The 12,711-nt window shown below is 40.1% G+C and overlaps 1 protein-coding gene across 2 annotated transcripts in view; it reads left to right on the top strand.

Annotated features, from left to right (window-relative positions):
* Window positions 1-1,108: 1,108 nt before the first annotated feature.
* Window positions 1,109-12,711, top strand: part of LOC149318793 (hexokinase HKDC1) — a 35,273-nt gene continuing 23,670 nt past the window's right edge. For both annotated transcript variants that reach the window (XM_089510471.1, XM_089510469.1), the window contains exon 1: window positions 1,109-1,363. In XM_089510471.1, the coding sequence (XP_089366597.1) occupies window positions 1,301-1,363 (63 nt within the window). In that variant the 5' untranslated portion in view covers window positions 1,109-1,300. The remainder of the gene's footprint in view (window positions 1,364-12,711) is intronic.

Here is a 12,711-nt window from a genome sequence, read left to right as displayed (position 1 = left end):
TGGGAATAAATCTCATTTCATCTGGTTGATCTTCCTTAAAGTAGGCATGATGAGAGTATCTTTTCCTCTTTATCATTTCATTTCACTAATTCTGAGTGCATCCCTACTGCACAATAATAGCACTCTGGTCCCATTTATTATTAAGTTTTAATTATATAGTGCTGTAAATTTACACAACGCCGTACATACAATTAAAATGGATAAAATAAATCTGCCTATGGCATACATTCTACACAAATAATTAATAACTGCTGTGGTTCCATCCCAGACAATCCAGGGATTTATAGTTTCATAACTTATTTAGAATTCTCTGCCAGAAAGTGCAAAGGCTGCAGTTCGGTGCATCAGGACAGATTTAAAAGACTATAAAGTTCTTGATTTTGTTCCTGTTCTTTCTAATTTTAATTTTGTTTTGTCCAGAATATTTTCTGTTCAGCTCCCAATATGATCAGAAACTTTTTATACCAGAGCCCCAGGTCAGTTTATTTTAGCCCAGTATAAAACCAGAAAGAATAGGAACAATATCTGAAACTTTTCAGTCAGCTGGGGGCTCCATAGGCTGGATCAATGACAGTTACAGTATCAAACTGCTATATGTGTGTGGTGTGGATTTACCCTTTGCGAAGAGATCTGAAAGTTCTGAAGTGAGGCATTTGATTCACAGAGAGTATGGCCATTTTGAAGAGCCGTCTGGATAGGGCATGAATGGATAATGTGTATGTGTGACATGCTTGACTGGGAAAACACATGGAAGGACTTGTCTAACATTACTGTGCCAATCCGGAAAAAAGGGGGACAACAGAAGTGTCCTACATTCCCATAATCCCCAAAGTAAAAGTTCTAAGTGAGATATAATGCCTATTGAAGTGGCTTGCTTTTATAACATTTTTCCCATACTGGAAGCGTGCCATGCTGTGGAAATTCATGCTGGGCTTGGGTTGAACAAAGAAGGCACCATAGCAACTGGATTGTTCAGAGGTAAAAAAAAATAATAAATCCCAAAGTTGGGCCATTTCTTTTCTCCAGGTTTGGCAGCTGGCCACCTGCTCAGTATTAGACTGTACCAAGTGGAGGGAGGGACTGCATGGTTGGAGAGCAAGAGGCTGAAGTTTAATCATTGAACCAAGTGCACTGAATGGATTTTGTTCAGGACTTGCTGCTCTGAGGGACTCTCCAAACTCACTTGGGAAATGGCACTGTTGCTGAAGGCGTTCGGTCAGTCATCCTATTGTGTGACTACGACCCAGAGTTATTAGTTCAACAACACAGTCATTCTGTCTGCACCGAGGCACCAGGGAAAATGTTTGCTGTACACTTAGTGGCCTTTTATTTTACAAAGCTAAAAGAGGATCAGATCAAAAAGGTAGGCTTTGATTGTGCTGGATTTTATTTTTTTATAAGATGGGCTGTTCAAGAGAACATTTTGTTATGGCAGAAATAAGAGGTTTTGTTCTAATAGTGTTAGCGTATCTTTAAGGTAGAGGAGTAATAAGTGAATGTTTATGTCTGTTTATGTCTAATTGTACCATTGTACAGAGAGGATTCTGAGGTTTCAGGAGAGAAATCTTGGTACAAACACAGGGTAAGGTTCAGAGTTTATGATAGTCAAGGAACAATGAAATCAGTTTCAAAATTAATGGAATTGTGTGAGGCATGATCTGTTGGGATTCTAAATGGCATATGCAATTGGATGGCCTAATTTGCTCACCAGCAACAAATCTCTATTAAAGTTGGTCTGATTTGCAACATAAAAGCTGGTCTTGTCCATCTGATCAAAAACTTTTTAAAATAATGAGAACTGGGTTCCAAGCTCTCCAAAAGAATTACAGAACATATCCAAATATTTAGCTACATAAATAAAATTTTTGGAGGTACAGAAGGGAGTCTTTATATTCATCATCTTCAACTCTATGATTCTATGATTCTATGTCATGTTTGCAACTTTATATTTAAAAGAGTCTAAGCAATATTTGAGGGCCAGAATATCATAAAGGCAGGAGATCCTGTCTGATCTTGGAAACTAAGCAAGATCAGTGCTGGTTAGTACTTGGACAGGTGATTGCCAATGAATACTGGATGCTGTAGGCTATATTTCAGAGGAAGGAATTGGCAAACCTACCTCTGAGTGTTCCTTGCCTAAGAAAACTCTGTGAAATTCATGGGGTTGCCATAAGTCAACAGGTGACTTGAAGGCATGTACACACATAGAATGAATATTTGAAAGAGCTAACCAAAACATGGAGCCAGAGTTGTGTATTGCTTTAAGTGTTGGACACTGAAAGGACAGGGTTGAAACCCCCACTCAGCAATGCAAACCCACTGGGTGGCCTTGGGAAAGTCACACACTCTCAGCCTCGAAGGGACAGTCAAGTCCTGTCCAAACAAATTCTGCCAAGAAAACCCAACAATAGCCTTAGGATCACCATAAATCAGAAATTACTTGAAAACACACAACAATAACAACCAATAAATGTCTTCTCATGGGCAAACAGCAAAAAATAAAATAAAAATAAAAAAAGCAGCTCAAATGTGCTTTAATCTAATTAAACTGGAGATCCTTTTATCAAATGCACTATAATTTAATGAAACTTGGACTGGCTTTTGGCATCAGGTTGTTCCATTCTATAACTCTGTTCTTACTGTAGAACCTGACCAACCTTCTTCATCTTTGTTCACCTTCCCTGGTAATTTGTCATTTGTCAGAATGGAATTCCCTAAATATGTGTGGCCTGTCACGCATACATCCTAATCTCTACAGAGGACGGCAATTAGGTGAAGCAATTTTACTGCCTTGAAAAATGAGCCAACAGATTAGCTAAGAGAACTGAGTCTGTAACAGAAAAGATGTGTGCTTTTAAATTTCTTGCCTAAAGAACCCTTGCCTCCAATCTCAAGTAATTGTATTTGTAAATTCTTCAGCATCACTAATTTCTATTTCAGTGATTCTTAACTTTTTCTTTACCAGGGACCCCTTTGAAACGTCTTTTGTTGCCATGAACCCCTAAAATTTGAGATTTTAAACCGTAAAATGCATCAAATGCAGTGGTCCCTCCCCATTCACTGGGGTTAGGGGTGAAGGACCCCCATGAATGTGGAAAAACTGCGAATATAAAAAACACTATTCTTTTTACCTAAGAGAACACCTCTCTAGAAATCTCCAGGTCCTCCAGTGTAACTCTACGGTCAACATCTACCAGAAGGTGATCATAGAATCAAGTGGTTTCTCTAGGAATTTCTAGGTTCTCCAGCCCAACATTATGGTCAACATCTGGCAGAGTTGTACTAGAGGACCTAGAGATTCCTAGAAAGGACATATTAATTAAAACCACAGATAATCAAATCCTCAAAAGCCAATGCTTGATTTGGGCAGCTGAGGTTGTCTGGCTCCAGTCGCAGGAGAAAGAAGGGGGGGCAGGCAGAGGTAGGGAGGGAGAGAGAGCATGGTTGTGGAGCCTGACAGAGGAGGGATGGAAGGAAGGGGCTCCACTCCACATTGCTTGCCAGGGCTGTGCTCCTGGGCTCCTTCCCTCCACTGCAGCCAGCGTCTCCATTACATCCTGGCCCTCTGTAACAGGGTGACCAGTTGTCGTAATTGCAAAGAAGAACAAGGGTCTGCAGAATGTAGGACATTACTAAATAAAAGATAGAAACACTAATATAAATATAAATTAATTTCATACGTTTTCTTTACAGCTATATATTACATATACAGTGGTCCCTTTCTATATGCGGGGGATCCGTTCCAGATCCCCCTGTGTGTGGGGAAACCGCGTACGCTTAAATCCAATTATTTTCTATGGCGGCGTGTTCCTGTCATACTGCAATATGGTATTGAGTTTTGGGGGGGATAAGTTATAATAATAGGAATGACCTGGGGGCGTGTCAGAACAAGTTATTCAAATACTTGTTAACAGTACCTCTGGGGACTTCAGGAGTGGTTCTCAGGATAGGTGTGGTATTTGTAAAAGCTAGGTTTGAGATTACAGCCCATTCATATTATAAGAGGGCCTTGGACATGATAGAGGACTGCTTCCCTAAGCTAGTTTAAGACTTATTAACCTCTAAATATCTGCTATCTCAGACCTAGCTTTTACAAATACCACATTGCCTCTGTCCTGAGAAACACAGCTGAAGTCCCCAGAGGTACTGTTGACAAGTACCCCAAACCCAGATATTTTGATCTTTCCTGCAATTAAAAACAATCTGAGGATCTATAAATTGGATAATGATCAGGACTTATGCAGAGAGATCAGGATTTAATTTCAATTAAATCTTCAATTTTTCCCTATTAAATTTTCAATTTTCCCCCATTCACATAAATCTTCATTCCCCCCCCCCCCCCCAAATTAGGATCATCTATTGAAATCTAATCATGTAAGAGCTCAATACTTACCAACACCTACTTTTGCCACTCTGATAACTTCATTTACAGAACCAAGTTTCCCAACAAAACCAATACAGTATCTGTTTGGGATGGTAGAAATAGAAATAAGGTTCTGCATTTGTGGCATGGGAGAGTTAGAGGATATTTCAAACTATTTTCTGTTCGCTCTATTTCCATCTTTAACATAACCCCAGGATGAGATTCTTGGGACAGATTTTAGCTTCCTTACAGGTTGAGAGCTCTTATGTGAAACTATGCTGGCTACTGTCAGAGTGCAATCCATATGCTATACATAAAACAGTCTTATTTGGTAAAGCTGCTAAAAGTATACATATGAGCTATTTGAAAGATATTCCTATAGACTGTGCAGGAAGATTCATTAATCTGTTTTTTTCTATGGATGTACATGTACATGCATACAGTATATGTATATTTAATTGGATTTGTAATGGCTTTAGTCAAATACCTTAAATGACTGACTGACTGGCTGACTCCCTCTACCCCAGTTTCGATGTCCCACTCTAAATCATGAACACCTGTGGCTGTTAACGCTTTAAAAATAGCAGGAAATCCTGTTTTGGGTGGGACAGAACATCGCTAGTGCTAGCTGAATTACTGGAAGTAAACCTGGCTGGTAGAAAAATGTTCTGGAAGGAAGAGGCTAAGCAGTGAGCATGGTGTGGTGAGGCTTAGTTGCTCTCTCCCATCCGTGAAGATGACACCAAATTAGGAGGAGTAACCAATATCCCAAAGGACAGGATCAGAATTCAAAATGAGCTTAACAGTTCCAAGAACTAACAAAACTAAAAAAAAAAAGAACTTTAACAGGGGGAAAGGCAAGTTACTACAGTTGGGCTGGAAAAAAAAATGAAATGCACAGATATAGGATAGGTGATACCTGGTTAGAAAACAGTACATAAGAAAGAGATCTTGGAGTCTTAGATCATAAGCTAAACATGAGTCTACTGTACTGTACTGTGTCCAGTTCTGATCACCATACTTCAAGAGGGATATTGACAAGCTGGCGCATGCCCAGAGGATGGCAACCAAAATGGTGAAAAGTCTGGAAACCATGCCCTACAATGAGTGGTTTAGGGAGCTGAATATGTTTAGCCTGGGGAAGAGAAGGTTAAGAGGTTACGATTCCATGCTGTTTCTGTGCTTGAAGGCATACAGACATACATTTGGCAGTATATGTAATAAATGATACATTAAAGACCATAGGCCCAGTCTGGAAAACTCGAAAGAATAGTAAACTGGAGGGGAGATAATCTGTAATCTCTGGTATCTTTAAAAGGTTTAATTATTGCCTACCAGTAGACTTTGGGCACCACCAATAAAAAAAAGTGAGTCTATTCTCTTGAGGAAAAACCACCACCCCAGCACCAGTTAGTGGAAAAGTGGGAAGTGTGTAGTGCATGGGCCACATGAGGGTCCCGAGTTTCCTCTGACAGACCTAAAGCCCCAGACACTGTTTTTTAAAAATGTTTTTTAGGGGGCAAAATCCCCCCTCATATCCAGACTCTCCAAAACCATTGCAAAAGTGCAATTGCCTGGGGGAAAACTATCGATATATGTGGTGTTTTACAGTTAAAATGAGAAACTGGAAGCTGATGTCATGTCACAGCACATTGCTGTCGCCCACTGGGATTTGTGTGTGTGTATGTGTATGTGTGTGTAAAATGGTCTCAGTACCGGTGCAGTTACCCACCCCTGAATTAGTGAATATCCTTTTATATATGTTCTGAAGCTGACAAGTTTTGAGTACCACTGGTATAATGTTCTGTAACATGGCTGGCCCACCACATTGTGCTGCCTGTGGCCAAGAATGAGGTGCCCCCCTCTGCTCTATTCCACATACAGAAGGGCAGCTGAAGTGTACTTCAACACTGCAGGTGATGGGATGAGGTCCTCCACTAGACCTGAAGGCAGTAGGGCTGCATCCACACTTTAGAAATAATCCAGTTTGACACCACTTTAACTGCCATGGCTCAGTGCTATGGAATTCTAGGAACTGTAGTTTGTGAGACATTTCGCCTTCTCTGTCAGACATCTCTGGTGCCACAACAAATAATTCCCAGGATCCCATAGCCTTGAGCCATAGAAGTTAAAGTGGTGTCAAATGGGATTATTAGTGCAGTGCAGATACAGCCTAGGTGTGTGTGTGTGTGTGTGTGTCAAAATGCAGAGTTCTGCCCCAATTAAATTTTCCTTCATCTCTCAAGTTTCAAGCATCTGAGAGAGGGAGACATTGACACCTGGAACTCTTATATTTGCTGTTTTGGCAATTCCCTTTATAATTTGCTCTCCCCTTTTCTTTGGTTGGTTAAACTATTTCTAAAAGTTCAACTGAAGTTTTAAGTCACTGCAATGCTAGAAGTTTGGGGACTGAAGGAAAGTTTAATCTGAGGTGACACACACAGCTTTGTACCCCAAGGATGTGTCCATACTGCAGAAAGAAAGCAGTTTGACACTAGTTTAATTGCCACGATGGTATCCTGTGGAATCCTGGGATTTGGAACTTGGTGAGGCACCAGAGCTCTCTGACAGGCCAGGCTGACTACCTCATCAGATTACAAATCCCAGGATTCCACAGGATGGAGCCATGACAGATGAAATTGTGTCAAACTGCTTTATTTCCACAGTGTGGAAGAGTTGTCATGGAGTTTATCACACTGGGGCTGATTTCGAAATTAAAGAGAGATTAAAGAGCATTTAAAGCACCCTGCAAATTAAGCAGAAATGGTGAGTAATTGCACAAATGCTTATCACATGCAATTGTGCAAATAAAGTGATATCGGAAATGCATTGTCGCTGAAATCCCCAAAGTAAAAAGATGCGCATTAATGCTTCTTTGTGACCACTTTAATGGCAGGTTTTGTGCGATATCGTTGAAATGGTTACTCATAATTACGTGATTTTTCTGGGATATTCGCAGGATAAACTAGCTCCTTTGTGTGATAAATTCTTATGTGGCAGGAAGTCCCCAGTTTAAATCTTGCTTCTTCCAATGACTCATTAAAGTGGTCTAATTCAAATTAATCTCTCTCAGTTTACAGTATAAGAGATAATGATGATGCCTTCACTGATGTAGCTGTTTACTGCGAGTTAATACATGTGAAACTCTTTGAACACATGAAAGCATTGTACCATTGTTAAGTACAACTGTTATTAAATCTATTTCCCGTTTCCTATAGTCCCCTTTGAACATTCCCAGAAGCTTTCTGGAAGCACCATTGAGCTCCAAAACAATATGTGTGCTCCTTGTACACCTGGTTTTATAAGGAAGAAGAGGGTTTGCCACCTCTTCAGCAAATTCAGTGGTAAGATGGCAAGAGGGGGTAATATATCCACCACAGGAACCTGACCAACCTAACTTATATCACTTGGTTGCCAGGTCTCAGACCACTGCCTAAAGATAGGAATGGATATGCTCCAGAGCTCTGAGGACCACACTTCCCAAATGTCAGCTTCCCTAGAGCTGTGGAGGGCCATAGTAAGCTGTTGTGGACACCATTTTTGTTAACTGGAAGTGTCATTGTAATCCAGTTCCCCTTTGTGATGAGATGTGGTTCTGACTACAGTATTTTAGAGTGAGGAATCTCTGAAAAGTACTGCACACTGTTTTAAAGCTGGCTTAAGTGTTTTTCAGCCAAAAAAGCAATTAATTTCTAGCCAAATTTTTGGAGGCTTGCTGGGGATTTGGTGGGCCAGTGGGTGTCAGCGTGGGTCCCAGAGGGGTCACAATAAACTCCACCAGGTCTGCATGTGATCTGCAAGCCACATAATTCCCACCTTGGTCTAAAGCCTCTTGGAATTGCTGGAATTTTCTGGGGCTCAGGCAAATCTCAGCGTGAGCAGCGCTGGAAGAGGACACTGTCTGATTTTTGCTTGTAAGATGGCTTTGAAGCCTGGGAACCCCTTGCTGCCCATTCCCAGCTGTCTCCAGAGTTGGTGTCACCCAGCGCAGTAACTCATGGTATCAACCCCCATTGATCTCCTCCTATACCACATAATACAGAGTCCTTAGTAATATTTTTTAATACTAATGTTACCCATAAATCATAATTCCCACACATCACTGAATGTAATGGTAATAGTTGTGACATAAACTGGTACAATTAAAATTATACTTTTAAATTACAATATCATACACATCCTAAATTTATTGACATATACATAGTTTCATGTGCTTAAAGTTAACATTTGGTGAGATGTGATGTTTTTAAAGAAAATTTTAAAAATAATGTTTTTGATATTTGAAATTTTAATTCAAAAAACAACTCTTGGGCCTCTTCTTTTTCCTCCCACTGAGCTTCACCCCACTCACCCCATCTATTCATAATTTTAATGAGACACAGGTGAATGCTACTGCCTGTTTCTGCCAAAAGGCAGATATTTGAGGAACAGTGATGTCGCCCGCTCTTAGAGTGTCATCTAGTGTAGTCCGCACCTGCTAGTGATGCCATTGGCTGCCTTTAGGGCTCCCTTGCACAGCACAAATATGTCCATATGTGTGTTGCACTTGCACATATGTCAGTACACCAAAGCACCAGGGGCAAAAGGAAAAGGCTGAGAAGAGAGCTGGAGGGATTGCTTGACCTTTTGTGATTTTGAGGAAAGCAGGTACCATCATGATATGTGAACTGCTTTATTGCCCACATCTTGGCAGCAGAAATATAGAGTATGGGAAGAAGAAAACTGAGGGCTAGCAGTGAGCCTTTTGCTTCACATCCCCACCCCTAGTCCTGGTTTGCCGTATTACTTGGTTGTCTGATTTCTAGAAAATTTCAGGCTCATTTACCTGGATTCCCTTCGAGCCTGTTTTTACAATCAGCTGGTTAAAAGAGACTAAAAGCATCTCAAATCATTTAACATGTCATAAGACTATTAAAAATTAATTTAAACCATTTAAAATAATGTTAGCTATAACAAGCATGTATATTGGATAAAACAAATTACCCTAGGGCATAAAGATCTTATGTCAGAATGGTGCCAATACTGGTGCCTGTCAGGCCTCTAAGGATCAGGCATTCCACTACTGGGATGCCACAACAAAGAAGTCCCTCTCACATGTTTTCCTGAAGTATATTGCCCCTACTGCTGGGACACAGATGAGGGGCCTTTCAATAGACTACTGTAAATTCTCTGTCAGGGTGTATAGGGAGAAGCATTCCTTCAAGTATAAAAATCCCAATCCATTTAGGGCTTTAAATGTTGTCACTAACACCTTGAATTCAGACTGAAAGTTTCCTGCACCCCTCTGGAGGGCTTTCTCCATTCATTCTATATCTCTCTCAAAATAAGATGAGTGAAATCAATGTTGTGTCCCACCCCATATCACAACCTCCAATATTTCACAAATGAAAAATGGGACCTGTGTGTCCAAGTAACACTGGAGTGTGGTCAAGATAGCAAAAGTTATGAGGGAGAACATACAAGCCACAAGAGGATGCAGCATAGAATCATCATAGAATCGTAGAGTTGGAAGAGACTGCAAGGGCCATCCAGTCCAACCCCCTGCCATGCAGGAAATCACAAGCAAAGCATCCCTGACAGATGGCCATCCAGCCTCTGTTTGAAGACCTCTAAGGAAGGAGACTCCACTACACTCCGTGGAGTCTCCTTCCTTAGAGGTCTTCAAACAGAGGCAGTTTGCTTTTTGCCTGAGCTACTGTTCTCTCCTCCTTGCTGAGTTCACCAAGTACAAACTACTTTTGTATGTTGAAATTAATTTGCAGTAATTAAAGTAAACTGAGGATAAAGAGGGAAAGAGGAAGGAGAGAGAAAGTGGGCTGAAAATGTGAGATGACAGAGGATTAATTGGGATTGTCCTTGCCATAACAGGACAGCTGAAGGGTATGTGCTTCTTTCTAATAAATCAGTAGGCTCTCCACACTTATCTTGCTTTCATTCCTTTCCAACACTTTGTTAGTTTCAGAATGCTATGATCCAAAAAATATGTTAAAGATAGGACTTGGATATAGGATCACATTATCCCCTCCCCCAGCATATTACAGTATAAAAAAAAGGAAACAAAGCATTATAATAATATGTTTAAATTATATTAATGTATTAAAAAAAAAAGGGGGGGGATGAACCTATGCAATGTATGTTTGCAATATGATCCCTAGTGTCACTTCCTTTTCTGAACCCAGCTTGGATATCTGGCATTTCTCACTCCATATATATGGTGAAAGTCTTTGTTGGAAAATTCTGATCATCACTTTGCTTAAAGGGGAAGATTAATGAGTTCACTGCTGAAATTTTGTTGCAAAACTCAGTGGCTGGGAATTGATTGAAATTGGGATTTTTTAAAAGGAGGACATTGACATTAGTGTAGCTGCAAGAGTGAGTGATGATGGAAAAGACGACATGGCCCCATTTAAATAAGAATTTACCCCAAAATGAAAATTTCTTTCATTCCCCAGATGTCTAGCATTACAGAGAAAGAGACGCTAAAAATCATTCACAACTTGTACACTTAGAGTTTGCATTCCCTTGGCCTATCCCTTTTCTTTTGTTGCCTAAATTTGATTGCTAAATGCTGAACTGAGATTTAAGTCATGTTAGAAATTTGGAGACTGGAATTATTTAGAGGGGAGAATTCTTTTTTGGGGTTTTATTTTCTTCTACTTCTTTGTTGTTGGTGTACTAATGGATAATATAGTAACATCTGTCTACTATTTAATCTGGCAAGGAAAAAATGTAAGGCATGGAACATGAAACCGTATCACCTCTTAATCTGAGGCAGCAAAAATTCAGGTCATATCCTCTAAAGAGATAATGCAAATGTTAGCTTTTTGATAACAGCAGAGAGAAAGAGTTGTCAATCCATCTGGTGAAAAAACAGGCAGAGATGTGCAAAAGTAGCCTTCTTCCTATCTTACTAGGTGGAAACGCCACCACTGAGGATACATATATTTAAATTCTGCAGTATGTACAAAAACAACATTGTCAAAATAAACTTGTACTCAAAGCAGTATGCTCTGCAAACATGTGTGATTTAGGAATGGATAAATCTATCACTGTTGTTTTCTCTCATATTCATTTCTTTTTAAAATCTGACATTATTTCAGGCAACATGTGAAATGCATGACATTCTTGACAAAACTGAATTAAATTCTCAACCACCTGCGATTTAACAGAGTCAGCTATTCCCTACTATGGAAAAAGCCATGTTGTAGCTCCCTGCCATTTAACTGTCAGACAAAAAGGTGGCATTGGCAGCCTAATTCGGCACCACAAATATGGTTGAATACACAGGGATTCAAGCAGAGTTTAAAATACTAAGCTAAGCACTCAGAGCATGCTGTCTAGAAGAGTGATGCTCTCAATTTTGCTTACTCTCACATTGATTTTTAATTTTTTAAAACACAATTGATGCCAATCTGAGAATTTTGAACATTTTTATTTGTAAAAAATCCAAACCCATCCTTACTATGGATTTCCTGAATTGCTTCCAGAGATGGATTGAATACACAACTTATTTATACTGAGGCACCTCAGACCAATCTGCCACCTGTGGGACATATTCCTAGGAGTCTTCATCAGCTGGTCCCTACTTGGACTCGTTACAGTACACAGTCTTGTGCAAGGGAAATGTCCCAGAAAAATACATGTCTTTTTTCTCCCTGGTACGTCTATAGTGGCATCCCATCCAGGGTTCTGGCAATGTCTGCATGGTTGCCAGCGATTGTTATCTTTGTTTACATGGAAGTGCAGTGGATCATTTCTGCTCATTTGGTTTCAAAAGGGATCAAGAGTAGGCAATATATCCCCAAATGTGTCCCATGAGTACATGTTGATGTCTGGCTGAGTACAGAACAGACCTATTTGTTCAACACCCTTGTCAATGGAAATTCCCTTCCCATTAGATCACCTACATGACTGACTTTGCCTCTGCTGTCCACCAACCCCAGATGACAACCTCTTAAATCCATTCTACTTCATGTGACTTTGAATCCATACAAACAGAGTTAGGCTTATAATGGATGGCTAGAAAGATCATAAACACTAGCTGTTGGGCCTTCTGGTTTGGTAGGAGGGGTGCTACACATTCCTAGGGCAAAGGGACTTACAGTATGGTCCCTGTTTCTCACTGTAGTAAAGCCACTGATACATACAAGGAAGTCAAGGATATGATCTGGCTAAAATGAAGCACATTTCTGCCCTGTTAAATTCAGTGAAGATGTTTATTAACCTCTCTTGAACTGGAGTCAACAATGTGCTTAAAGATCCACCAAGAACAGGTCTTTTGTAAAGCTAATGGAACTTAATGGCTCATTTAAGACCAAAATACTTTAGGTTAAAATGGGACATTTTTT

This window comes from Sceloporus occidentalis, unplaced genomic scaffold (assembly GCF_023333645.1).
Source record: "Sceloporus occidentalis isolate IW3139 unplaced genomic scaffold, rSceOcc1.0.p SCAF_2, whole genome shotgun sequence".
In the NCBI taxonomy this organism is placed as follows: Eukaryota; Metazoa; Chordata; class Lepidosauria; order Squamata; family Phrynosomatidae; genus Sceloporus; species Sceloporus occidentalis.
Note: the sequence above shows the minus strand (reverse complement) of the source record. Positions and strands in the feature narration are given on the sequence as shown.